Below are 26,475 nucleotides of genomic sequence, written 5' to 3' on the forward strand. Positions count from 1 at the left end.
TTACAAAGATTGCTGTACACCAGCGGAACCCATCCAACTTGAAGGAGCTGGAGCAGTTTTGCCTTGAAGAATGGGAAAAAATCCCAGTGGCTAGATGTGTCAAGCTTATAGAGACATACCCCAAGAGACTTGCAGCTGTAATTGCTGCAAAAGATGGCTCTACAAATGATTGACTTTGATGGGGTGAATAGTTATGCATGCTCAAGTTCCGATTTTGTGTTTCACCCCCCCAAAAAAATTGCATCTTCAAAGTGGTAGTAATGTTGTGTAAATCAAATGATACAAACCCCCCCAAAAATCTATTTTAATTTCAGGTTGTAAGGCAACAAAATAGAATACTTACGCAAGCCACTGTATGTTGGCTCAATCTAATTTAAAATGTCAAAGGCGCCTTTACAGTGATCTACCGCTGATCGGATTGAATCCCGTTCTATGGTAAGGCCAACAATATGAGAAAGTATGTTTGAAAAGATCTGAAATTTAGTTTATTTTTATTGCACAGTGAACATTGTTCTACTGATCAAAAAAAGTACTTTCTTAGTTCCAAAAAAAAAGTCTGTCTTACCCTGTAAACATTCAAACCTTTCCCAGGTTTCATTGAGTATATTGTCTGAGTCCCAAAATGCATTACTTTTGACCAGGGCCCATAGTTACCGAGTTATCCCCCGATGGACATCAAAACGAATACTCGACAACTACATGAACTTGTTGATACATTTATTTCTCCATGTTAGCACATAGAATATATGTATATACATATTGCTAGCTAAAGCGTAAAACAAAATGCCGGGAGTATAAAAAATGTTAAGCCACTATTAATAGTGTGCATATGGACAGGGAAAAAGTTGACCAGGTCAAAGAATCTTATAGATGTAGTCATGGGTGAGACAGTAAACTTTACTTTTCCTCACCAAAAAAGTTAGTGTTTAATCAATTAAATGGTGAGAAAATTTGCTAGACTGCAATTTCAGAGGAAAAGGAAATATCATTGTCATATTGCATCATTTTCAGGAAGTGCAACTGTCTTTTAACATGAAAAAAGGACTGTAATACACACATCTTACTCATGCAAGTTACCAGAAATACTTTACACAAATTGGAATGACATCAAAATATTTCCACATAGGGAAAATATCACAAATGATCATCATACAGGGATGGACAAATATAAAATACATACTGTAGTAGAAGTAAGCCGATAAAATTCACAAATTGGATTTAACCCCCTATGTAACACTTTCCAAAGCGCAGACAAAGAAGTGTTTGTAACAATGAAGAACAAACGTGTATGTTTTTAAGAGCAGTGGTTGAGGTCTGGACAGTCCGTCAACTCAGTAATAGATAGACAGTTGGCCATATGTGAGGGGACAACTGCAGGGTTCTGCTGGTTTTCAAGTTAACATATTTATAAATAGCTTAATTCCCCAATTACATTAATCCTCTCTCTTAGCCTTACAAATAGAGGGCAGCGCGCCAGTGGGGAACTAGAGTTGCAAACCTCAGCCATGTAAATAACTTCCATTAGACTGTACCATCAGTGTGTATGTAGTTTATAATCTCATGAGAATTACATGGTGTAAGAGAACAAGTTTATTTACATGTAGTGCAACCATGACAAACAGAATATGATTTTGTTAAGAACGCCATGAGAGATTGAGAGAGAAAGAGATTGTGGCATTCGTGCAGGGCATGCATGATTCTGTTCATGGTCTCCTGAGGGAGTGCATCAGGGTTAAACTGAGAACATAATTAAAACATGTCCCAAATCAAGCAGTTTGTTAATTACTTCTAAACATTACACTGCTTCTCTGATTGAAAAATAACAAAACATAGAATATGGTTAAGGAAAGAGAAAAATAAATTGAAAGTTCAAAATAAATCATATTGTTCTAACTAATACAAATAATTGTGTTAGTTCTGAAAAGTGATGCACTTGTCAGAGCTAACGGAAAAGAGAGTTGCCATCATTGAAAACCGAGTGTCCAAAACTAGGCAATAAAATGAATGAATGCAGGTGATGACATTTCCTCTGTTCAGTCGGCTCTTCATAACTAAGGAAACAGTCACATGGACTTCCAATATTGTCTGACTTCCCAAGTAGCCTCTTGGTTAGTACTTCTGTTCTAAATAAAATTGGCAATTACATTACCCTTTAATAAATGATCCAAGACAAGTCAAGAAAAGGATAATAACATTGCACACCATTCAGACTCCAGCAAGAGAAAAATAAAAATGACTAAAAGATAAGCCTGATCATTCATATTTGCATATATTTTATATTGGTCCATCCGTATTCATTGTCTATGGGAAACCAAAATACTCTGCAAGCTTTTTTTCTAGTAATAAAAATGTGAAACTATCAAACATGCACATCTCTTTACTCAGAATATGAGGATGGTGTTGAAAAAACAGAAACTAACCACCAACTACAGCATATGCAGTGAAAAGTCTCATAACTAGTCACTGAGTATTCTAAAAGCGTACTTACAGTGAACATCACAATAACCATGACACTGATGCCAACCAAAAAAATCAAACGAGGGGAGGAAAAAACAGCACTCAACATAGTTTCTCTGTTAAGATAAGGTTCAACAAATGTTGTTTTTGGCAATATTACAAGCATTTGGGTTATGAAAAGAAATTAAATGTGCAAACTGTCAAATTAGGAAGGAACCTCTCTAAGATCCAGCTCAGTAAAGATTGCTTTATATTCCCCCAAGAAATGTTTTACTTTTTCTTTGATTCATAAAAATTACAATGTATTCAAAAAGTCAACCCAAAATGTGCATAATAACAAACGGAAGATTTTTGTCAGCTTCTTTATAGCCGACTTCATAACCCTGTTCCCAATGATGTTTTAAGTGACTTGAAGATGATAGATGCATGTAAAAACAATAAAAAGGTGCTGTTCACCATACTATGTTCGTGATAAAATCACACTAAATGTTCATGGGTCATCTACATTTACCGTTTTGCAGTTTCTTGTCCTCATGTTTTTTTTTATAGCATTTTTTAAATATTTTCTGTATGAAAGCAGAGCTTATTCAACATTGCAATAGTACTTACGGTTTAAAATCGACTGTAATATTAATTGTTAAACATTTACAGTAAGAAAAGTGATTAAAAAATTCAGGTAATAAAATGTATTCAGTTAATGCTCATTGGTTATTACAAACTTAAATAACACAGTCTCCAACATAGGTCAAATTAGCACAATAAAAAAAAATCATACCATGTTATGCATTCGAGCCATGGTCTTGTTTCGGGAAAAAAATAAACAAATCAATACACTGGGTATATTAAATAATAATGTAATGAAATAAAATGAAGAGACCATTTTTTCAGACGTTGCGCAAAGATTTGGTCCACAAAGTGTTCAGGAAGGCAGGTAGGGGTGTGGTTGGGTGAGTGACAGTGGGGCGAGCCAATGGGAAGGCGAGCTAGGATAGGGGGCGCGGTTGTTCATCTCTTCCTACGGCAGGTGCGTTTGTGGTCGGCGTGCCAGTGCTCCTGTTGACACTTGATGGAGCAGTAGGAGGTGTTCCAGCAGCAGTGGTACATTGCTTCCTCCTCACAGTTATAACACTGGACGATTCACACACACCCCCACACACACACACACACACACGGTCAGACTCAGAACTGACATAGTAACTTTAAAAAAATCCAAACCTAAGGAGGTACTATGAGAGTTTGTGAATGCCAATATTACAATAACTAACTTGCTGTTGTTCAGTCATTGTCATATTCAATTGATACATTATATTTTACTATGTTTAGTACTGCTCTAATTATGTACTTTTGGTTATGGAGTTAAGAATCCGAAAAGGTCAAGGATGTGCTTAGTTTGGTAGTGGGGTGTGGGGCAAATCTTAGCTAGATAGTGGTGTCCTTTGCCCTGCCCTGAATGTAGCTAACACAATGTAAAAACTTTGCATGTCCAAATATATTATGGATTTAGCCCATTAGGTCTCAATGAGTAAGACACTGGTTTTAACAGACTGAGCTGTGTGTGGTAGAGAACGAGGGAAAGAGAAAGGTCTCACTCACCCACTGCTTCTTCTTGGTGGTGGAGAGTAGCTGTTTGTGCTGGGCCACCATCTTCTTCACCTCCTCCACCAGTTCCTCCTTACACTTCTCCTTCACCATCTTACACTTTCTTTCCATCTCAGCCTGGGCCCCCGACACCGCCTTGCTGACCGCCTGCCTCTTCTCTTCCTCCATCTCAGAACGCAACTGGAGACACACCACAGAGAATGACCCTCAGCTCAGGAGCATATTCTGAACTTACTGTAGGTGCTTTTGGATCAGGGGTTATTACTGTCATTTTAGTGCAGGTTAAAACCTTGATACATGTCGTATACTCATGTTTTAGCTGGTTTTGTTTCTTGAAGAATAATTCAATAAAAGCTTTTCTCAGTGTCAGTCTCCAGGTTCCCTCGCCACTCCTGGTACAACCCCAGCTTCACTCAGACCCCACGTTTCAATCCCCCAGTCCCTCACCTTCTCCAGGGCCTCTCAAACCCCCCGTCGGTCTCAATCTCCCAGTCCCTCACCTTCTCCAGGGCCTCTCAAACCCCCCGTCGGTCTCAATCCCCCAGTCCCTCACCTTCTCCAGGGCCTCTCAAACCCCCCGTCGGTCTCAATCCCCCAGTCCCTCACCTTCTCCAGGGCCTCTCAAACCCCCCCTCGGGCTCAATCCCCCAGTCCCTCACCTTCTCCAGGGCCTCTCGAACCACACGCTCAGTCTCCCTCTTGTTGTCGGCCTTCATCATGTCCTTGACGTCGTTGAAGATCTTGGTGTACTTCTCGTGGCACATGTTCTGGCAGGCTCCGTCAGAGGTGGTCTGGGTGCTGCGGTGCAGGCAGCGTGGCGAGGCAGCTGAGGCCTTCTTGGTCTGCGTGGAGACAGACAGCTTCTCTGGCTGGTGAGGAGTCGTCACGGGGATCTCCTGGCTGCTGCTCACAGCCTCTATCTCAGGCTCCGGGTCCTGGGGGAGAGAGGGGACGGAGATGGGGTGAGAGATAGAGAAATGGACACACACACATTAAAACAAACACAATAAAACCCACACTATAGCAATACAATGGCTGAGGTGACCATACAACAGCAGTGTGTAAGGATACTTACATTGACTTCCTCTTTGGGATCCGGAGCTTGACCGCGACGGCTCTTCTTTGCTTTAGGCTCCTGACTGTCTGTCTGTCGGTCTCGGTCTGCCTGTCTGTCTGCTTTCTGCTGTGGAGAAATTACAGAACTGCAGTATCTAACAGATTTCTAACACCTCTGTTAGATACACTGTTTCTGTCACTACGGCAACAATCAGAGCTAGAGCCATTAAAATACAGGCCCTGTAATATCAATCAGCCACCAGGTGGCGCTGCTAAACATACATACCAGAGTAGCCGTTAGTGAGCTGTGGGCCTATATGCAAACCACAATGTGTGTGTGAGTGTGAGAGAGAGAGAGGCAAATGCAGCGCAGCATACGTACATGTTTGACCTGCTCGTTGGTGTTGCTGGTGGAGGAGATGGAGGACTCGGCCTCCTCCGGCCTCTCTGTCAGCCTCTCCTCTCCGTCTCCTGTCCTCTCCTCCAGCCTCTCCACCATCTTGGTCTTCCAGAAGCGGCCCTCCCTCTGGAAACGCTGGGATAGCTCCAGCTCATCACAGGCCTTCTTCCAGCCCGCGCTGCGCTTCACCTGCAGCTGTTGCACCGACACCTTGATGTCCTGGATGTTGTCTGCCGGGATCCACGCTCTGGGGACGAGGAGACAACAGTCAGAGCAGCCAGGGCCTCCCTCATAGCTCCATGGGGATATTACAACTAGAGATTCTGGATAAGAAGCGCAAGATGATCGACTGTGTTTCTGTATACAGCTCAATGCCCAGTGTGATGGATGACCTCTGGTGCTGGTGGCCAAAGAAGCGGACGTCCACCTGATTGTCCTCTCTCTGCAGGATCTTGGCTGGCCAGTAGCCAAAGCCCTTCATCTTAGCCCACACCACCTCGTGATTAGGAGTCTGCAACAACAAGCACAAGCAAAGATAATACATACAATTCAATCAACTTTCTTTATCCCTCAGGGCAATTCTATTGGGGCTATAGTGGTGCTTCAACAATCAAATCCACAGGGGCATTGAAGCCAATACAGTTTCATACTCACACAGGGGTAGCAGAACCAGTTGTCAGGTCGAGCGTTGGACAGGTAGAAACAGTTCTTACATAGCATTAACTCGTTTAACTGGGGAGAGAGAGAGATTAAATTAAGAGAATAGAGAGCAATAACAGCTTCCGTGCCACTCAGACACAACCACCTAGAATAATGCAATACAAATGTCATTGTGTGCTGAAAATGATATCTAGTGCGGATATTTTTTTTTACTGTTTACCTCATGGCATGTGTCACTGTAGAGCAACCGTGCTATTTCAGCCTGGTCACTATGCACTGCAGCAAAAACAGGTTTTGTTAACGTTGGGAAAATAACATTCAAGTACATTTAAAAGACTTTGTTCTATTGACCATGCCATCACAAGAACAGCATTTCAACTACATGAAGAGAGCCTTGGTTGTCCAATAACAGACTGGGTCCTACTAAAATTACATTTCTGCAACAACTATACAGTCTTATGTTACAGCTGCAATTAATAATAGGAGAGAAATCTGATAGCAATATGCTCTTCATGGATGTGTCCCAAATGGCACCTTATTCCCTACTTTTGACCAGAGCCCTATGGTCCACTATAAAGAGAACAGGGTGCAATTTGGGATGCAGCCATGATAACAGAGTGGTTGTGAATGCCCCCCCACCTCCAAACAAAATGGCGGTATTGTGCACGATCAGCTGGGCATCTGCCTTGAACTCGTCGAAGCTCTTGTATTTCCCCTCGGTGAGGTTCTGCAAAAGAGAGAGAGCGAGAGAGAGAGCACAAAGAGGCCTATTCACACTGGGCAGGGCAGAGGCGGCTGTGGTGTGTTTGCAGTACCATAAGAGATCAGAGGAGGGCAGTGCACCACACATCCAGGGCAGACCCAAGTGCTGTTTTCCAGAGGCCTAGATCGTATTCACTAGACACCAAAAGGAGTGAAACATGGAGGAACTAAGCTGAACATCTCCAATAAGAAACACTATTTTTTGTTTTCTGTTGCAAAACGTTTTGATACATTGTGCACTAATCAATACATCCCTGGCCGGTGGCAGGGAGCGCTCTGCTGTTTTCCAGCCTATTTGGCAGGCAGGGCTTGGCCGGCGGAATGCACCAGTGATCACAGTGCAGAGGAGACCTCACTGACCCCCTCACTGTGAGGAGAGGCAATCTGATAGCCTGTAGCCTCGGCTACACAATCACAGCTTTATACTGGGGCTACATCTGACATGCCCTTACACAGACCCTTACCAAACAACATGGGGGCCAAGTCCCAAATAGCACCCTATTCCCTATATACAGTGCATTCGGAAAGTATTCAGACCTCTTAACTTTTTCCAAATTTTGTTACGTGACAGCCTTTTTCTAAAATGGATTCAATTACTACATGTTTTCCTCATCAATCTACACACAATGACAAAGCGAAAACAGGTTTTTAGAAATTTACACAAATGTACCTTATTTACACAATTATTCAGACCCTTTGCTATGAGACTTGAAATTGAGCTCGGTTGCATCCTGTTTCCATTGATCATCCTTGAGAAGTTTCTACAACTTGATTGGAGTCCACCTGTGGTAAATTCAATTGACTGGACATGATTTGGAAAGGCACACACCTGTCTATACAAGGTCCCACAGTTGACAGTGCATGTCAGAGCAAAAACCAAGCAATGAGGTCGAAGGAATTGTCCGTAGAGCTCCGAGGCACAGATCTGGGGAAGGGTACCAAAAAATGTCTGCAGCATTAAGGTCCCCAAGAACAGTGTCCTCCATCATTCTTAAATGGAAGAAGTTTGGAATCCCCAAGACTCTTTCTAGAGCTGGCCACCCGGCCAAACGGAGCAATCGGAGAAAGGCCTTGGTCAGGGACGTGACCAAGAATCCGATGGAGCTCCAGAGTTCCTCTGTGGAGATGGGAGAACCTTCCAGGACAACCATCTCTGTAGCACTCCACCAATCAGGCCTTTATGGTAGAGTGGCCAGATGGAAGCCAATCCTCAGTAAAAGGCACATGACAGCCCACTTGGAGTTTGCCAAAAGGCACCTAAAGGACTCTCAGACCATGAGAAACAAGATTCTCTGGTCTGATGAAACCAAGATTGAACTCTTTGTCCTGAATGCCAAGCGTCACATCTGGAGGAAATCAGGCACCACTCATCACCTGGCCAATACCATCCCTACGGTGAAGCATGGTGGTGGCAGCATCATGCTGTGGGGATGTTTTTCAGCTGCAGGGACTGGGAGACTAGTCAGGATCGAGGGGAAGATGAACGGACCAAAGTACAGAGAGATCCTTGATGAAAACCTGCTCCAGAGCGCTCAGGACCAACAGGACAACGACCCTAAGCACACAGCCAAGACAACACAGGAGTGGCCTCGGGACAATTCTTTGAATGTCCTTGAGTGGCCCAACCAGAACCCAATCGAACAACTCTGGAGACCTGAAAAAAGCTGTACAGTGACGCTCCCCATCCAACCTGACAGAGCTTGAGAAGCTCTGCAGAGAAGAATGGGAGAAACTCCCCAAATACAGGTGCCAAGCTTTTAACATTATACCCAAGAAGACTCGAGGCAGTAATCGCTGACAACGGTACATCAACAAAATACTGAGTAAAGGGCCTGAATAGTTATGTAAGTGTGATATTTCCATTCTATTTGCAAACATTTCTAAAAAACATTTTTTGCTATGTCATTATGGGTTATTGTGTGTAGATTGATGAGGGGGAAAACTATTTAATCCATTTTAGAATAAGGCTGTAATGTAACAAAATGTGGAAAAAGTCATGGGGTATGAATACTTTCCGAATGCACTGTAGTGCACTACTTTTGACCTGGTCAAAAATAGTGCACTATGAAGGAATAGGGTGCCATTTGAGACAACTATGGGATCCTTACTACATTATGAACAACATGAGGAAGATCGGATGGCAGAAGACGTCAGTGGACATTGTTTTTTTCGGACAGTAGCCTACATTCGACATTGGATAAACTAAAGGATTCAACAGTATACAATATATCATGAAAGGTTCAAAGGGCAGGGAATTCAAATCAAAGTTTATTGGTCGCATATACAGTTAGGCAGATGGCGGGTGCAGTGAAATGCTTATGTTACTAGCTCCTAACAATGCAGTAAAAATGTCAAATCAAGCACACAAATAATTAAACATTTTTAAAATGTCACTCAAGAAACATCGTAATGAATCTAATTAACAACAGAAATATCAGTGTAAAACTAATCAAAATGCAATTTATACATATATACACCGATTCATTTACACTAGATATACTAGGAATGATATGTACAGCAGTAAATATATGAGAGTGAGCTGTCAAGAATCCAGCATAAACATACAAATGCAGTGTGCATAAACAGTGTAACTAAAATCCAATGTACAGTAGTAGAAATGTTAGAATGAACCATGTGGAGAATACAGGATTTAAATAGAGTGTGAAACGGGAAGTGTCCAGTGGTATAATTCCTCTATAACATGGGACAGCAGCGTCGGCTGTGTGTGTGCGCGAGTGTGTGTTTGTGAGTATGAGGTATGCATGTTATTGATAGCTTGTGTGTGTGCTTTGTGTGAGTGAGTTTCTGCGTCACTTGGTAGGCGGCTAGTGATGGCTGTTCAACAGTCTGATGGCCTGGTGATAGAAGCTGTTTTTTAGTCTCGGTCTTGGCTCGGTCTTCCATAACTAAATAATAGTGTGAAATCCGCAATGCCTCCCAAATGACTCTGGTCAAAAGAAGTGCACTACACAGGGAATATGGTACCATTTGGGACAGATCCACAGTGTGAAACCCTGTGTTCAGCAGTGTATTAAGGCCACTTAGTTACCTCCTGAATGTTGGTGACGTCCAGCGCGGTGTGGATGAGCCTTCTGTACATCGGGTGTCTAGTGTCTTTGCCTTTCTTGTTCAAGTCCACGGCCTGCAAGCCCCCCCCCAAAAAGATTTAATATCACTTTTATGGACGAAAAGGAGGAGGAAGAGGCGGGGGGCTGGAATCAACCCAGGCCATTGTGGTTGAAGATTTTACTGGCCTTGAGTGATATAAAGTGATATAAAACATGGCAGTGCTCTGATTCAATATGGTGGGTAAGTCCCAAATGGCACTCTATACCCTACATAGTGCACTACTTTTGACCAGAGACCAATGGGAGGGCTGGTCAAAAGTAGTGCATAATACAGGGAATATGGTGCCATTTGGGATGGAACCAGTGCCACAGCCTGGCCCTACATACCTACGCTGAACACAAAACTAGCTGTTCCATGGAACACTCACCCTCTCTTTCATGCGCTGAATGATAAAACGCAGGTATTTGCACATCTCCTGCTTGTTCAGGTTCTTCTTTTTACTACCCTGCAGAATGAGAGAGAGCAAAAGACAGAGAGAGCAAGAGAGCGAGAGAGAGCTCAGCATGATGCTGTAACCCATCCAGCGCTCTATTCAAACCAGCAGTGGGTTATAACTGATGAGAGCTGACTGTGTACAGTATATTGCATATCATAAATTATCCCAACAATAAAATGATTAAATAGACCACCTGCAGCACAGTGGAGAGAGAGAAGAGAGAGCGAGAGCAGACAAGCCAGGAGACAGAGCAGACAAGATAGGAGACAGAGCAGACAAGACAGGAGACAGAGCAGACAAGACAGGAGACAAGACACAGGGATGGTACTGGTCCCATGAAAATAATAATATTTATCTAATAAGTGAAAAACAGCATGATCAATTATGGGCCTAGATAATACATTTGAGTAATTTGATAAAAGGTACTATATGTCTGGCTTACACCCAGACATAGGCTAGACAGCACCAGCAGACCAACATGGAGTACCTACCCTGCACACCACACACTGCCAGTTGGATCCGCTGTCCCGGGGCTTGTACTCGTCAGACAGGCATTTGAGGTGATAGACACGGAAGCAGTTGTCACACACCAGCACGTCTCCGGGCAGGTGGCACTCGAAGCAATACCAGTCGTGGCTCTCTGCCTCCCATTCCTGAAACATACGGAGCACAGTGATCGGTGCCCCCCCTCCGCACCGACCTGACGGCTGGGCTGCTGGAGACTAGTCTACACCCCCAGCCAGGGGGCCACTCCTGGACCCACTTCACCAGCTGTTCCACAACACACATCACATCATAGTTCTTTGATCTATGCATATTTATCTTATATCCAGGTCGCCCTTGGAAAAGAGGTCTTCTGACCTCAATTGGACTTCCTGTATAAATAAATGTTAAATAAAAACTTTTCAAAATCACAATCAAGTTTTTACTGGTAGCCTATACAAACATTATCTGACAACAACAGTTATTGAATGTTTAGTTAGTGAATTCTGACTGACCTCCTCCTGCGGCTCGCTCTCCGTCTGCAATTAAACACCCCCATCATTGATTAATTAACTAGCAAATAAACAGTGTGTGTACAGTGGATTGTGTAGCATAACCCCTGTGCAATCCAATTATTTAAAGGGCAATCTCTTAAATAAACCTCTTTGGAAGGAAGGATGAGAGTATACAGGCCTAAGGCTAATGTGTGACCATTGCGGAAACGATTGCTTACTGGAATGTAATTATTAGCACACATATCTGTGATATTTCACATCAACTAAAGTTCCCCCTCTGTGTTCTGAGGCTAGGTGAAAAGTGCATCCCAAATGGCACCCTATTCCCTATATAGTGCCCAACTTTTGACAAGAGCCCTGGTGGGCTGTGATCTAAAGTAGTGCACTATAAAGGGAATAGGGTGCCATTTAGGAAGCAACCAAAGTTCATATTAAACCCTGATGTGGTCGTGCATGCATGAAAAGCTGATGGAAGCTAGGGAAGGGTGGGGGAAATTCCTGCCAACCTGAACCTGCTGCTCAAAGCATTACTCATGATTTACTATAGTCTTGTTACAGGTTTCACTAAGACGCATAGAGCTAGAAAACATCTGCCTGCCTGGGATTCAAACCAACAACCTCCTCATAGTCTGGAGTGGTAAAGGAAGTGAATAAGGACTTTTTATTGCAAAATGTCAACAACTAGCCTACACCTTCCCACAAAACCCATTCTTTCAGATGAAGGAATAAAAACATCCTAGTTGAGGTGGTTAATTCAGGACAACCTAACCTACTACACTCCATCAGCGCAGAATCCTAGTGTCCTTCCCTCCAACTCTATCCAGCCTCTGTTGCACATGCTCTGTTTAAACCTAGTGAGCTGGAGAGCACTCCATCACAGGGGAGCAGAGAGGAGGAGCCCAAACTAACACACAGCGCCATAAATAGTCATAAAGGACAAAAGGAGAGTGCATAGACGGCAGCAGTGCCATTGCCAGCCCAGAGGGCTATGAGAGCCTGATGTGAAGCAAGCTCTGCCAGAGGCAATTCGTTTTTATTTAGGCCTCACCCCACCAAGGCCTGCACAAGGTCCCTCCATATATTTTCCTGTCCAGGGCTATTTTGGATGTCTCTTTCCAGTTGAGACCTAGTCTGTTGGTGGTGTTCAGCCCTGCTAGATGCGCCTGGCCCAGTCCCACTGCACAGTCAAGTCAAGTGTAGAAGGGCACTTCACTGTCCATGCTGTGTCCCTGTCCTATTGTATTCTGAATGAAAAGGTTGTGACTTCAAAAAGGTGAGGCCTATGGGGAAGCATTGTCTGATGATGCTTCCTACAGTGTAACATTGCCTACCTCACTTGGAGTGTTAAATATCCCCACCATACTGGCATGATGTTACAGTGTGGTGGTTATTGCAGAGATGAAATCAAGTGAAGGACATCCAACATCCTCATGTAAGAAAACAAAAGGCTGTTGCACATGTATAATAACACAAGGGACAGTTATAACATTTTTTATACACATATATTTACATTTACATTACATTTAAGTCATTTAGCAGACGCTCTTATCCAGAGCGACTTACAAATTGGTGCATTCACCTTATGATATCCAGTGGAACAACCACTTTACAATAGTGCATCTAACTCTTTTAAGGGGGGGGGGGGGGTTAGAAGGATTACTTTATCCTATCCTAGGTATTCCTTAAAGAGGTGGGGTTTCAGGTGTCTCCGGAAGGTGGTGATTGACTCCGCTGACCTGGCGTCGTGAGGGAGTTTGTTCCACCATTGGGGTGCCAGAGCAGCGAACAGTTTTGACTGGGCTGAGCGGGAACTGTACTTCCTCAGAGGTAGGGAGGCGAGCAGGCCAGAGGTGGATGAACGCAGTGCCCTTGTTTGGGTGTAGGGCCTGATCAGAGCCTGAAGGTACGGAGGTGCCGTTCCCCTCACAGCTCCGTAGGCAAGCACCATGGTCTTGTAGCGGATGCGAGCTTCAACTGGAAGCCAGTGGAGAGAGCGGAGGAGCGGGGTGACGTGAGAGAACTTGGGAAAGTTGAACACCAGACGGGCTGCGGCGTTCTGGATGAGTTGTAGGGGTTTAATGGCACAGGCAGGGAGCCCAGCCAACAGCGAGTTGCAGTAATCCAGACGGGAGATGACAAGTGCCTGGATTAGGACCTGCGCCGCTTCCTGCGTGAGGCAGGGTCGTACTCTGCGAATGTTGTAGAGCATGAACCTACAGGAACGGGTCACCGCCTTGATGTGAGTTGAGAACGACAGGGTGTTGTCCAGGATCACGCCAAGGTTCTTAGCGCTCTGGGAGGAGGACACAATGGAGTTGTCAACCGTGATGGCGAGATCATGGAACGGGCAGTCCTTCCCCGGGAGGAAGAGCAGCTCCGTCTTGCTGAGGTTCAGCTTGAGGTGGTGATCCGTCATCCACACTGATATGTCTGCCAGACATGCAGAGATGCGATTCACCACCTGGTTATCAGAGGGGGGAAAGGAGAAGATTAATTGTGTGTCGTCTGCATAGCAATGATAGGAGAGACCATGTGAGGATATGACAGAGCCAAGTGACTTGGTGTATAGCGAGAATAGGAGAGGGCCTAGAACAGAGCCCTGGGGGACACCAGTGGTGAGAGCACGTGGTGCGGAGACAGATTCTCGCCACGCCACCTGGTAGGAGCGACCTGTCAGGTAGGACGCAATCCAAGCGTGGGCCGCGCCGGAGATGCCCAGCTCGGAGAGGGTGGAGAGGAGGATCTGATGGTTCACAGTATCAAAGGCAGCCGATAGGTCTAGAAAGATGAGAGCAGAGGAGAGAGAGTTAGCTTTAGCAGTGCGGAGCGCCTCCGTGACACAGAGAAGAGCAGTCTCAGTTGAATGACTAGTCTTGAAACCTGACTGATTTGGATCAAGAAGGTCATTCTGAGAGAGATAGCAGGAGAGCTGGCCAAGGACGGCACGTTCAAGAGTTTTGGAGAGAAAAGAAAGAAGGGATACTGGTCTGTAGTTGTTGACATCGGAGGGATCGAGTGTAGGTTTTTTCAGAAGGGGTGCAACTCTCGCTCTCTTGAAGACGGAAGGGACGTAGCCAGCGGTCAAGGATGAGTTGATGAGCGAGGTGAGGTAAGGGAGAAGGTCTCCGGAAATGGTCTGGAGAAGAGAGGAGGGGATAGGGTCAAGCGGGCAGGTTGTTGGGCGGCCGGCCGTCACAAGACGCGAGATTTCATCTGGAGAGAGAGGGGAGAAAGAGGTCAAAGCACAGGGTAGGGCAGTGTGAGCAGAACCAGCGGTGTCGTTTGACTTAGCAAACGAGGATCGGATGTCGTCGACCTTCTTTTCAAAATGGTTGACGAAGTCATCAGCAGAGAGGAAGGAGGGGGGAGGAGGGGGAGGAGGATTCAGGAGGGAGGAGAAGGTGGCAAAGAGCTTCCTAGGGTTAGAGGCAGATGCTTGGAATTTAGAGTGGTAGAAATTGGCTTTAGCAGCAGAGACAGAAGAGGAGAATGTAGAGAGGAGGGAGTGAAAGGATGCCAGGTCCGCAGGGAGGCGAGTTTTCCTCCATTTCCGCTTGGCTGCCCGGAGCCCTGTTCTGTGAGCTCGCAATGAGTCGTCGAGCCACGGAGCAGGAGGGGAGGACCGAGCCGGCCTGGAGGATAGGGGACATAGAGAGTCAAAGGATGCAGAAAGGGAGGAGAGGAGGGTTGAGGAGGCAGAATCAGGAGATAGGTTGGAGAAGGTTTGAGCAGAGGGAAGAGATGATAGGATGGAAGAGGAGAGAGTAGCGGGGGAGAGAGAGCGAAGGTTGGGACGGCGCGATACCATCCGAGTAGGGGCAGTGTGGGAAGTGTTGGATGAGAGCGAGAGGGAAAAGGATACAAGGTAGTGGTCGGAGACTTGGAGGGGAGTTGCAATGAGATTAGTGGAAGAACAGCATCTAGTAAAGATGAGGTCAAGCGTATTGCCTGCCTTGTGAGTAGGGGGGGAAGGTGAGAGGGTGAGGTCAAAAGAGGAGAGGAGTGGAAAGAAGGAGGCAGAGAGGAATGAGTCAAAGGTAGACGTGGGGAGGTTAAAGTCACCCAGAACTGTGAGAGGTGAGCCATCCTCAGGAAAGGAACTTATCAGGGCGTCAAGCTCATTGATGAACTCTCCAAGGGAACCTGGAGGGCGATAAATGATAAGGATGTTAAGCTTGAAAGGGCTGGTAACTGTGACAGCATGGAATTCAAAGGAGGCGATAGACAGATGAGTCAGGGGAGAAAGAGAGAATGTCCACTTGGGAGAGATGAGGATCCCAGTGCCACCACCCCGCTGACCAGAAGCTCTCGGGGTGTGCGAGAACACGTGGGCAGACGAGGAGAGAGCAGTAGGAGTAGCAGTGTTATCAGTGGTAATCCATGTTTCCGTCAGTGCCAAGAAGTCGAGGGACTGGAGGGAAGCATAGGCTGAGATGAACTCTGCCTTGTTGGCCGCAGATCGGCAGTTCCAGAGGCTGCCTGAGACCTGGAACTCCACGTGGGTCGTGCGCGCTGGGACCACCAGGTTAGAGTAGCAGCGGCCACGCGGTGTGAAGCGTTTGTATGGTCTGTGCAGAGAGGAGAGAACAGGGATAGACAGACACATAGTTGACAGGCTACAGAAGAGGCTACGCTAAAGCAAAGGAGATTGGAATGACAAGTGGACTACACGTCTCGAATGTTCAGAAAGTTAAGCTTACGTTGCAAAAAATCTTATTGACTAAAATGATATAGTACTGCTGGCTGGTGAAATAGGCTAGCTAGCAGTGGCTGCGTTGTTGACTTTGTTTGAAAGTGTAACTGGCTAGGTAACCTCTAACTGGCTAGGTAACCTCGACAATTACTCTAGACTACACAATTATCTTGGATACAAAGACGGCTATGTAGCCAGCTAAGATCAAACAAATCAAACTGTTGTACTGTAATGAAATGAAATGTAATACTACCTGTGGAGCAAAGCGGAATGCAACTACTCGCTCCAACCCGGAAGTGCGTATCGTAGAGGGAGAGGCAATAGAAGTGTTGTTTCTTGTATTATTGTCTTTTGTGTCTTTAGAGGACTGCTTCACCTTAATGTCCCCTTTCCCTTTTCTTCTGTCCTTATTTTGTCCCACTTTGTCCCTTCTTTGTCCCTTCTTCTCTTCTACCAACTAGACACTCCTTGTTAGCTAGCTAGCTTCTTCCAGGAATGTCCCTAGCAACTGCCTAGCAACAGGTAAACAACTTAGCTAGCTAAGAAAACGGTATAATTTTATGAAAAATTGTTACTTTTCAAAAGCCTTTCTTCTTTGTTTGCTGCTTGTTTGGTCTCCTATTCAGTTTGCAGTTTTCTTTTGATTTTTTTTCGATGTACTTTACTCTAAAAAAAACATTTAAATTTCAATATTTGTAGGAGCTCATCTTTTCAGCTGCTGCTGCTTAATTTGGAACTCCGGAACAGATATATCATACGTTATTGACATTATTAACCAAAGCAATTATATCTATTTTGTAGAATTTTTATAATTGACTCCCTAAAACAGCAGAGGGGGAACTTTTAGGAGGGAGAATGAGTTTTGTCTAAAATGGTCAACAAAAGCAGAGGGGTTGTGAGGGGAGGTGCTAGCTAGAACCCGTAGGGCCGACCCAGTTTGGCTCATGCTGTCTTCCAACCCCAATAACACTGTCAAGAGTCTCAAGCTGGGACACGCCAGGCAGAAAGAAAGCAGGCTGAGCAGAGATGTGCCTGGAAGCACAGGTCCATCTATTACATAAGCCAGCCCAGGGATCCATCTTAAATAACACCCTATTCCTTACATAGTGCACTACTTTTTACCAGAACCTTATGGGCCCGGGTCAAAATTTGTGAACTATATAGGGAATAGGGTGACATTATGCAGGCACCAGCACTCTGCACTGCAGCAGGCTAGCTGAGCCAACCTCCCTATAGACACACCACATACCCATTCCTCTCAGGAGAGCTGTAGAGATTATTACAAATACAGGCCACACTGCCCTCCCTGCATTCACAATACATAACCATGAAGCTACTAGCTAAGGCCAGACATGAAGACACTGTATGTGTCCCAAATGGCACCCTATTCCATATATAAAAGTGCACTACTTTTGATCAGAGTGCTATGGGCCCTTGTCGTGCTTTAACTAGGGAAAATGGTGCTATTTGGCTTTCCCCACTGAGCTTCACCTCAAACACATCCATCAACAAGCCATTCTGCCACTCTTTTCTGATTAACTGACCAAACAAGAGATAAGATGCACCGTTCAGGATATGGAATATCGTAAACAAGTAATAATAATAATGGGCGTGCCTGGATTAAATCCACTCTGACTTTGGTCCATTATCTATTTACTTTGGAACGTATTTATCAAGGGTTGATCCTCTAACATGCTGACCAAACCGGACATGTTGCGTGAGCGAGTGTTGCAAGATAAATCTACACAAACATGTTATTCAATCATTTCCTCCAAACTGCTTGGGCGCGTCTGCGTAACCAGGCGCTAAAATAGAATTTGGTTCTATTTTAGGCGCTTGACGCGCTGCAAGTTCCACCACTCTCATCTACTCATTGGTTTTTACGAGCATATACCCACGTGGGCGATTGAAATACTCTATGAACGAGGTCCACACTCCAGTCCAGTTGGTGGCGGTAATGCACCTTAAATTTGGTTGCCAACCGCCATCTAAAATCTGAACAAGAAAATTTACCAAACACGAACTAGGTTTCTCCTTTTCATCTGTGGATTAATTATCGGAGTAGAAAACACACAATTTTGTAACACTCAAAATGGGTCAAAATTCTACAAAGATCCAGCAACAACAAAAAAGGACCATATGAATTTCAGTTAAAATAACAACCCAAAGTCTCCCAAGACAAATTAACTGGCAACAGCAAGCTACCTAAATGGTCATGAATGTTTCATTTGTGTTTTGATCTGTCCCCAAATGAATATAGTTGGTTTTGGTATTTTAACATGCGCGTCATGAACACATCTGGTGTGGATAGACAAAACCAGCATGCGTACACAGACACACGCGCGGTGCCGGTTTGGTCAGCATGTAAGTTTATGATCAATGGTGAGGAATATCAACAAATACTGCTCCTGTTGCGGAGGAAAGAAATTTCTTGCGTCTAAAATGGCACCCTATCCCCCTATGGGACCGGGTCAAAAGTAGTGCACTATATAGGGAATAGGGTGCCATTTGGGATGCAAGCCCTGGTCACTTCCAAGGACACAAACATGACAGTTGGATTGAATCCAGGCACTTGAGACAACGGAACTTCATAATGTACTGTAATTACGTCACCATTCTTCAGATACACAATACATCAGCGATGCTGACCTATGAAATCAGTCAGCTAACATTTCTAAGGACAGTCAGGCATAAATAGGCTATATCCCAAAGGCCCCCTATTCTCTATAGTGCACTACTTTTGACCAGGGACCCCCATTGGCCCTGGTCAAAAGTAGTGCACTACATAGGGAATATGAGTCCATTTGGGATGTAGCTATAGTATAGACAACACACCACCATACCCCCTGTTCATCAAACCAAAGTCATGCTGGAGTCACAGAGATCATAACACACAGAGGAATGAAGGTACACACCCCTCCCTGAGGAGTTACTACTGCTACCACCATCAGCAAAACTACATCTACTACACACATCATATATGCTTGCTACAAACCTGCGGCTATGTTGGCATTGCTGGTCATTTCACGCAAAAGACATGACATTGAAATGTGGTACTATGATTCTGAAACTTTTTCTTCAGAGACTCTCTCTTTGGAGAATTATTTTGAAGTATGTGTCAAACAAAGCCATGAAGACAACAGCTTTCACTGTATGGAACCCTGGCAATGTTTATTATTTTTTTTAGCTATTTTTAAAGCAACGTTACATGTGTAGATAAGTAGCGAGCAAATATTTAAAGGAAGTGACTGATCCATTCCGCAAGAAATTGGGCCACCGAGACACAGCGCTACACCGGGCTTTCTGGAAGCTTTTCACATGGAATATCAGCATCTCTTGTGTTAAAACTACTGGCTGTGATGTAAATGTTTAACCATTACAACTGAAAATACTTTAGAAATCATATTTTTAAACAGATAATTAAATTTGTCTTTTATTGTCTGATTTTATGTTAAAGAGTATGCAGCTCTAAAAAGATTCCATCAAATCCCAGATTGCGCTGCAGAAGTGGCAGAAGTGATTTGAAGCGGAATGATGTTAGTAAAATAAATTTGAGATAAAAAATGTAGAAAACAACGATGCACCCTTACCTTGCTTCCTTCGGCCTTCGGCTCCTGTGTGATTGCAAGTGATCCAGAAAGCAGTGTTTAAAGTCCTGCTGCTCTAGTCAATTGAGTTCTCTTTGATTAGTGCAAATTTGACTGTACTGTGTGGGGCCAGTGTGTTTGGTGCATAGCAGAGCTACAGTACTAAAGGAATGTGTGCATGGTCATCATACCTATGACTTTAACGAGTCAGCCTCACATACAAATTGGTAAGGGAGCAGCATGACTTGAATCACCAGGTCGTTATAATCAATGCTGAATTCAGCGCTATAGTTCCCAGCACCTCTGAATGACTGAAGTATTACTAAGTTGTCTAGCATAGCAGATATACAAACAACTCCTTACAAATAAAATACGTAAAAACATTGAATAAAAGGGATAATTCCTTGAACTAAGTACATTTTCTTCTGAACCATAGAGGTGTTGCTGAGGGAGATAGGAGAAATAGGTGTTGATGATGAAGAAACCAGCAAGGACTGCTGGGGTTTGGGTTATCACTACAGGGTAAAACCCCTCTCTTACCTGCTCGTCTCCAGGCAGCCAGTAGCCCTCCTGCTCAATGCCGGCCTTGGTGCCCTTACAGCCCACAGTGAGAGTCTCCACCACCAGGCCATCCTTCACTGCCAGACTCAGCTGCCTGGCTGTCTCCTTGGGGTGCATGCCAAACACACGGCTCAGGTACCTGCATAGGCACAACACACCAACATCACTGCCTCTGCCTGCCTGCATTCTCTAACAACTCAACCAAGGAGAAACCCATTCACCTCAGAAGGAGCAGCCAAATATGCAATTCACAAGGAAATGGGTGAGAATAGAACAAAACAGAAGCAGACAAGAGTGCCAAAGATATCCAATTTTGAATCTTGAAGTAGGGCCTAGCCCCCAGAAAAATATTGCTACCTGCATTGGGACCACCACATCATCACAGTGCAACCCATTACATGGACTAGTTGGGACAAAACCACAAACGACTGTGCCGCCAACCGTTTTATGTTCTGCACAGACAGACAAAGCCTTTCCACATCTAATGTAAAGAGATTATAACACAACCTCCCCTCCTGTACCAACTGCCTTCATTTTCATATTAAACTGTATTTTCCTGGACTCTCTATGTCACCACCTCATCCATTCAAATACAAAATGTATTTTAAGACATTAAGACAGTTCAGCAGTGCCTGCCATTGAATTTCATCGCTTTATCTCCATGACAACAGCCACTCCGTGTCATTCATTCTGCTCGTGGACAACTCCCAAGGCTCTCTGTTTGCCAGAGGATTCCAATTAGCCATATTCCTATTCCATTAACTGAAAATAAGGACTGATCAGGCATAGGTTTCAGCATGAATGAATTTAGATTAGACTGTAAGAATATTACATGATAATCACATATCATAAAACAATATAATAGGACCTAAATCAGTCTAAATAAATAAAATATTAATATAGGTGCTACAATGGAAGCTGCAATATAGGTTGGTTGAAATAATTTATGGTCTGAATGGCATTAAGCAAAAGGAATTTAATGTCAAGTATTGAACGATGAAACCATTTCACCTATTGATCAAGCATGACCCTGAAAGCAGAGTGGCTAAGACCCACCACCATTCATCCATCAATCCAAACTCAATACGTATTGAAAGTGAATATGCATAGAAGGTGCATCACAAATGTAAACAACTGGAGACACCTCATCATTTTGTCTACAAAACGGCAAGGTGTCTCCACTAATATTTAAGACTATTTTTGGGGGCGTTTGTGACGTCTCCACTTTCTAAGCATCTTGGAACAGAACTAGAATGACTGGAATACTTACTTTGAGATCCTGTCCATGTTGGCAATTTGTTTCTGGTTGCGGATGACCTCAATGGCAGCCCACACGTACTGGACCACCTTTGGATCCGCCTGCCTCTTCTTCACCACACGCGACATGATCTCTTTATTCATGACACCTGCAAGGAATGGGAGAGAAGTAATGTTTCAAACCATTAGGCTACTTCTAGAAACACTGCGGAACATACTTGGAATGCGTTAATTTCAAATCAGGAAATGAACAGCGAAAGTTGTTTTTCTTCCCCCTCTCAGCGCAAGTGAAGAAATCCTCATCAAGGCGCACCACCTATAGAGAGCATGGGTAAACTACACCTTCAGCCTAGCCTGGTGGAACCATCCTGATCGCTGCGTTCACCATTCTATTTCACTGACGAAAACAGAACGGTGAACGCAGCGATCAGGATGGTTCCATCACGCTACCTTTAGCCATCTTCCAAGCTTAAACAGCCAGGATAAGAATTTATTCAGGATAAGAAACAACAAGAATATGCAGGTTCCAAAGCCTTCCAGGACCAGGATTGGTCAACCCAATCAAGACAACAACAATGATGTCTATTCCCATGTCAGAAAGGCCTGACCTCAGAAACGCGCTTTGACTGGCCTAATAGATGTCCGTTGTCCATGACACAACATAGCTCCAATGATCATGCGAGTGACACAGGGGGCTTCCCATGGTCAGCAGGTAGCCTAGCGGTTAAGAGCGTTGGCCCAGTAACCAAGAATTTGCTGTTTTTTTGCAAAAGATACGGAGAATTTTACACTTTATTCTTCTTAAAGACGCCCTCCAGCGGTTTGTTTTTTACACTGAAAGTTACTTTGAAATGTAAAATGTAAATTTAAAAAAACTTCTGTTCCAAGCTAACCATATGCTAATGTTAGTCCACAAACTTCACAAACAGAATGCAAATCCATACATTTTTTTATTCAACTAACATTTAAAGACCAAAGCACAAAATTATGTGCACGGTTTACTAACTGTTCACACCAGTTTACTGAACATTTTGGCACCTCATGGGCCAGACAGGAGGAAATAGCCTAAATAGATATCATGTAGCCTACTTCATATTTCACTTCAATTGGTCATAGTCAAATTAAAAAGCATGTGATATTGAAATGTGAGCCAAATTTCACAAATTAAGGCCCCGCACATCCACTGCTTACAATAACCATGTCATCTTGTACGTGAAGCATACATAGAGTTTACGTTTATATATATATATATTTAAAGTGATTTAAGCGAGTGAATCACTTCTCTAAAAATGTAGACCTTCTTGTTAAAAAAACTATAGCAATCTTAGTTCAACACTTAACAACCTAATCAAGAGATTTTAGCCTATTGGAGGCTCAAAGAGGCATAGTTCAGACATCCCACTTGCACATTTTTTATGGTTCATATAGAATCAATAAACTAAGCAGACCAGACCAACCTGCTATCGCATTGGTGCCTATGGGAGAGACACCCCGTTAAGACCGGAACTGACCATTTTTTCCAATGGTGTAAACGGCCTTAGGAAGACGTCTTCATTTATCCACCACCTAATGGTTGAGTATCTCTTTACAGGAAGCTTGAAAACATTATGTTTCCTATAATCACACCAACGTTTAAATATATATATTTTTTTAATTAAGAGGGGCATCTGTTAAACATTTAATTAAATGCGTACGCCTTAGCAAGACAGTTCAATATCAGGCCTATACCACTCCCGCAGTAGGCTTATCTTGGGGCAAAAATGTCACAAAAAAAAAATCACATTTCCTTGCAAACCTGAGGATTGACGACAGACTCTAAATCACTGTAATATCATGTCTCTTCCAATGTCTGACTTGCAGCCTGCTGAGAGAAGGTGAATAAGAACTGAGAGGAGTAGAGGTGACAGTGAGCGATGTGATATCCCATGCAATGCAAACCAGAGTAGGTGTTAATAAGAGTCACCTGTGCCTTGGTACCAGGGCACTACTTTGTGCTCCAACTCCACATCCGCTGCCACCTTACAAAGGTAGCGTCCCAAATAATACCATATTCCCCATATAGTGCACTACTTTAACCCAAAGCCCTGGTTAAAAGTAGATCACTAAATATGGAATAAGGTGCCATTTGGGATGCATCCAGAGGTAACAGCAACTGCTCACAGCTGCTACCTGAACACACCTCTGTCTAGGGACTGACACTACATAATGTCATGACTACAGAGGTTCTACACCCCCCAATCAATTAGGCTGCTAGGTGTCCAGGAGCACAACACTCACATCATCAAATCCAGAGCTTATAAATCATACAAGGTAGGTCTAGTAGTGGCAATAAGATCAACTTTATTATTTAGAGCCTTTGTTTATCAAATGGAGCTATGAATCATGCATTCAACTGAATCAGTGCTCAACAGAGGCAGACATAAATTATATCTACTGTGTATATAGTATGGGCAAATTAGCCAAACAATCAATCCACTAATACGCGTGTCAAACTCAACATGAATAATAGTATGCGAGACAGACATCCTAAAGGGGAGGCCATGTGAATGAAAATGCTGATGAGCTAGCTAAAACTTTTAATAAATACTATTTTGAAGATGAAAAAAAAAAAAAGGATTATCTTATTGGATACATGAATGCATTAATGAGCTTTGTCGTGGCTGTGTTTTAATTTTATCTGACCAACTATTCGCACATTGATAGTGTAGTTGGGGCGAGCGGGTAAATGTGCCTTCTCTCCCCCAGACCAATCCCTGGCCTGATATCCGGATTAAGTATTCAACACAGTCCGTGGATATTTCAACAAAGGCGTCCAAGGCCACACGACCAAACTAGCTAACTGGTAGCTCCCAATCCGCTAGCTGGCTAATGTTGTCAGCTTGATAGTTAGCTAGTACTAGGGAGCTAACTAGCTAGTTAACGTTTGGTTAGAGTAATCTCCAAAGCGTGTGTCAAAGAAAGATTGTCAAACCGTTAGTTAAAATACCTAAATAATCATGGTTTGTTATAAACTGCTGAAGCTATCAACCTAAAGATGGTTCGACAACATAATTGTTAGCAAGCTAGCTAACGTTAGTTAGCAGGATCTGGAAAGCAAAGCAGTTTTGTGGGAGCTACCTAGCTATTTAACGTAAGCTTTCAAACATGCATTTATTAGCCACGTAGACAAATAAAATATAGTTGTTAGACAGTAACAAAGCAACTACAGAAAATGAATGTTAGTTAGATTCGTTGTTTTCAGAACGCGCCATGTTCATAACAGGTACAGCTACAGTAGATAGCTAGCGGTTAGCTAAGCGTAATATGTTAATATAAGTAATACATTTTATATTAAATAAATGTCCAACTTACCGTCACTACAGTATTAATAATATATGTCACTGTATAAATCCGCGAAGGATTCAATGTAAGATACTTTACATTTGTATTTCCGGGATAGTTTAGACTGTCTGAATTATGGTCAGGTTTACGTCCAGCTGGCCTGGCCACACAGCACAGGATTGGGGAGAGGTAAACACAGCGCCAACATTAAAATAGCAGGACAGATTTTTACACAGGAGAACTCTAGTGGTGGAATTACGATTTGACACGTCCTCTTATGTTTTTGTTATTTTTGTGAGGCAATTTTTGAGAGTACACTTATTTTTAGTATTAGAACGGGCATCTGGCCAAATGTTGAAAAAATAATAATAATATCCACCTGTACAGGTATTGTACCGGTACCAATTAACATTTTATGTCACATTATCAATACTTCTCAATATATTACATGGCAAGTGCTTTATACATTGCAACATATCAGGAAATAATTACATACAAATGGTATTAAAGATATTCGGCAAAAACTATGGAAGCTTATTCTCGCCACCCCCAAAAATATGAGATAACGAAGATTTGTATAACTAAACCAAGATACACCACAGCCAGCCGTTTCCGATGGGAACAAATGAGTCATAGGCATGGAGGTGGGCAGAGCCAAGCACGAGATAGCGAGATCATATTGGCTCGTTCTAGCAAACATCTGTATATTTCCGTTAGGGAACGCCTCCTCTGTGAAGTGCGCGTGTGCAATAACAAAATTCTCCTTTGCACTCCTAAACAACGCGATTTAAAAAAAAAACTTTTGCAAAGGATAAAGTCTATAAAACCTCGTTCCATCTGTTCATAACTAGTTCTAGTTTTGGGAACAGAAAACTGTATTGAGATCAAATGTATCATCGATGAGAACATTTGGAGAATGTTGGCCAATATCCATCTCGTTCCATCTTCTCCCAATGCCAGCAAGAGGAGGGCTTCCTCTCACTACCATATTTGGTTGTGAGTGGAAACGCGGTAGTAGTAGACAATGGACCTGATGGGACAGCTCAGAGCTTCCGCTCTTTTCTGTCCATAAGAAACAATTGGATTGGTGGAAGAGGCAGGGCAGGCCAGGAGCAAGGAAAGAGGGTGTGGTCAAGCAAGGCATCCCCCGAGGCTAGATGCCCTAAGGTTTTAATCAGAACGGGCGTAGATTGGTTTCTCCAATTTCTTTTCCCGGCATGAAAAAATAGAGAATAAAAATAGAGAGTAAAAAATAAAAAGATAAAAACTTCATTAAAAGTATAGCTCACAACTGTGCAGGGGGAGAGGGGTGGGGGCGCCGTGGAAACGCCAAGCAGATGCTTCATATTTATACATCTGGGGAAATGTATGTCTCATAGTACTGTATCTCCACAGATAGAACAATCTCAATATTTTGAGATATGTATGTCAACATTTTGTTAGTGTATCTAAGAATTTTGAGATTGTAAGTCGACATTTCAAGATACATACAGTACCAGTCAAAAGTTTGAACAAACCTACTCATTCCAGGGTTTTTCTTTATTTTGACTATTTTCTAC

General features: G+C 43.5%; 1 protein-coding gene across 6 annotated transcripts; it reads right to left on the minus strand.

Moving 5' to 3' along the window:
* Positions 1-700: 700 nt before the first annotated feature.
* On the minus strand, positions 701-25,100 carry LOC139560269 (zinc finger MYND domain-containing protein 11-like). Of its 6 annotated transcripts, none has more exons than XM_071376891.1 (17): positions 24,947-25,100; positions 21,609-21,744; positions 20,318-20,477; positions 19,781-19,804; positions 11,498-11,521; positions 10,991-11,152; positions 10,431-10,508; positions 9,984-10,076; positions 6,812-6,899; positions 6,393-6,448; positions 6,167-6,244; positions 5,905-6,023; positions 5,495-5,759; positions 5,132-5,236; positions 4,716-4,991; positions 4,051-4,236; positions 701-3,585 (listed from the first exon to the last, which is right to left on the minus strand). In XM_071376891.1, exons 2-17 carry the CDS (start codon positions 21,737-21,739, stop codon positions 3,463-3,465), a joined length of 1,968 nt encoding a protein of 655 aa, XP_071232992.1. In that variant the 5' UTR covers positions 21,740-21,744; positions 24,947-25,100; the 3' UTR covers positions 701-3,462. The 6 variants fall into 6 exon arrangements, with proteins under 6 accessions (XP_071232992.1, XP_071232995.1, XP_071232990.1 ...); XM_071376889.1 differs by having other exon boundaries at positions 1,535-3,585; positions 5,132-5,239; XM_071376894.1 differs by lacking the exon at positions 11,498-11,521.
* Positions 25,101-26,475: the final 1,375 nt, after the last annotated feature.

This window comes from Salvelinus alpinus, chromosome 30 (genome assembly GCF_045679555.1).
Source record: "Salvelinus alpinus chromosome 30, SLU_Salpinus.1, whole genome shotgun sequence".
NCBI classification, from domain to species: Eukaryota; Metazoa; Chordata; class Actinopteri; order Salmoniformes; family Salmonidae; genus Salvelinus; species Salvelinus alpinus.

Coding starts and splice junctions, on each gene's coding strand:
- LOC139560269 (XM_071376889.1), bottom strand. CDS start 21,739: ATGAATAAAGAGATCATGTCGCGTGTGGTGAAGAAGAGGCAGGCGGAT. Junction 20,478..21,608: donor AACATGGACAGGATCTCAAA/GTAAGTATTCCA, acceptor GTGCCTATGCAG/GTACCTGAGCCGTGTGTTTG. Junction 11,522..19,780: donor CGAAGGCCGAAGGAAGCAAG/GTAAGGGTGCAT, acceptor GTTTAATTGCAG/ACGGAGAGCGAGCCGCAGGA.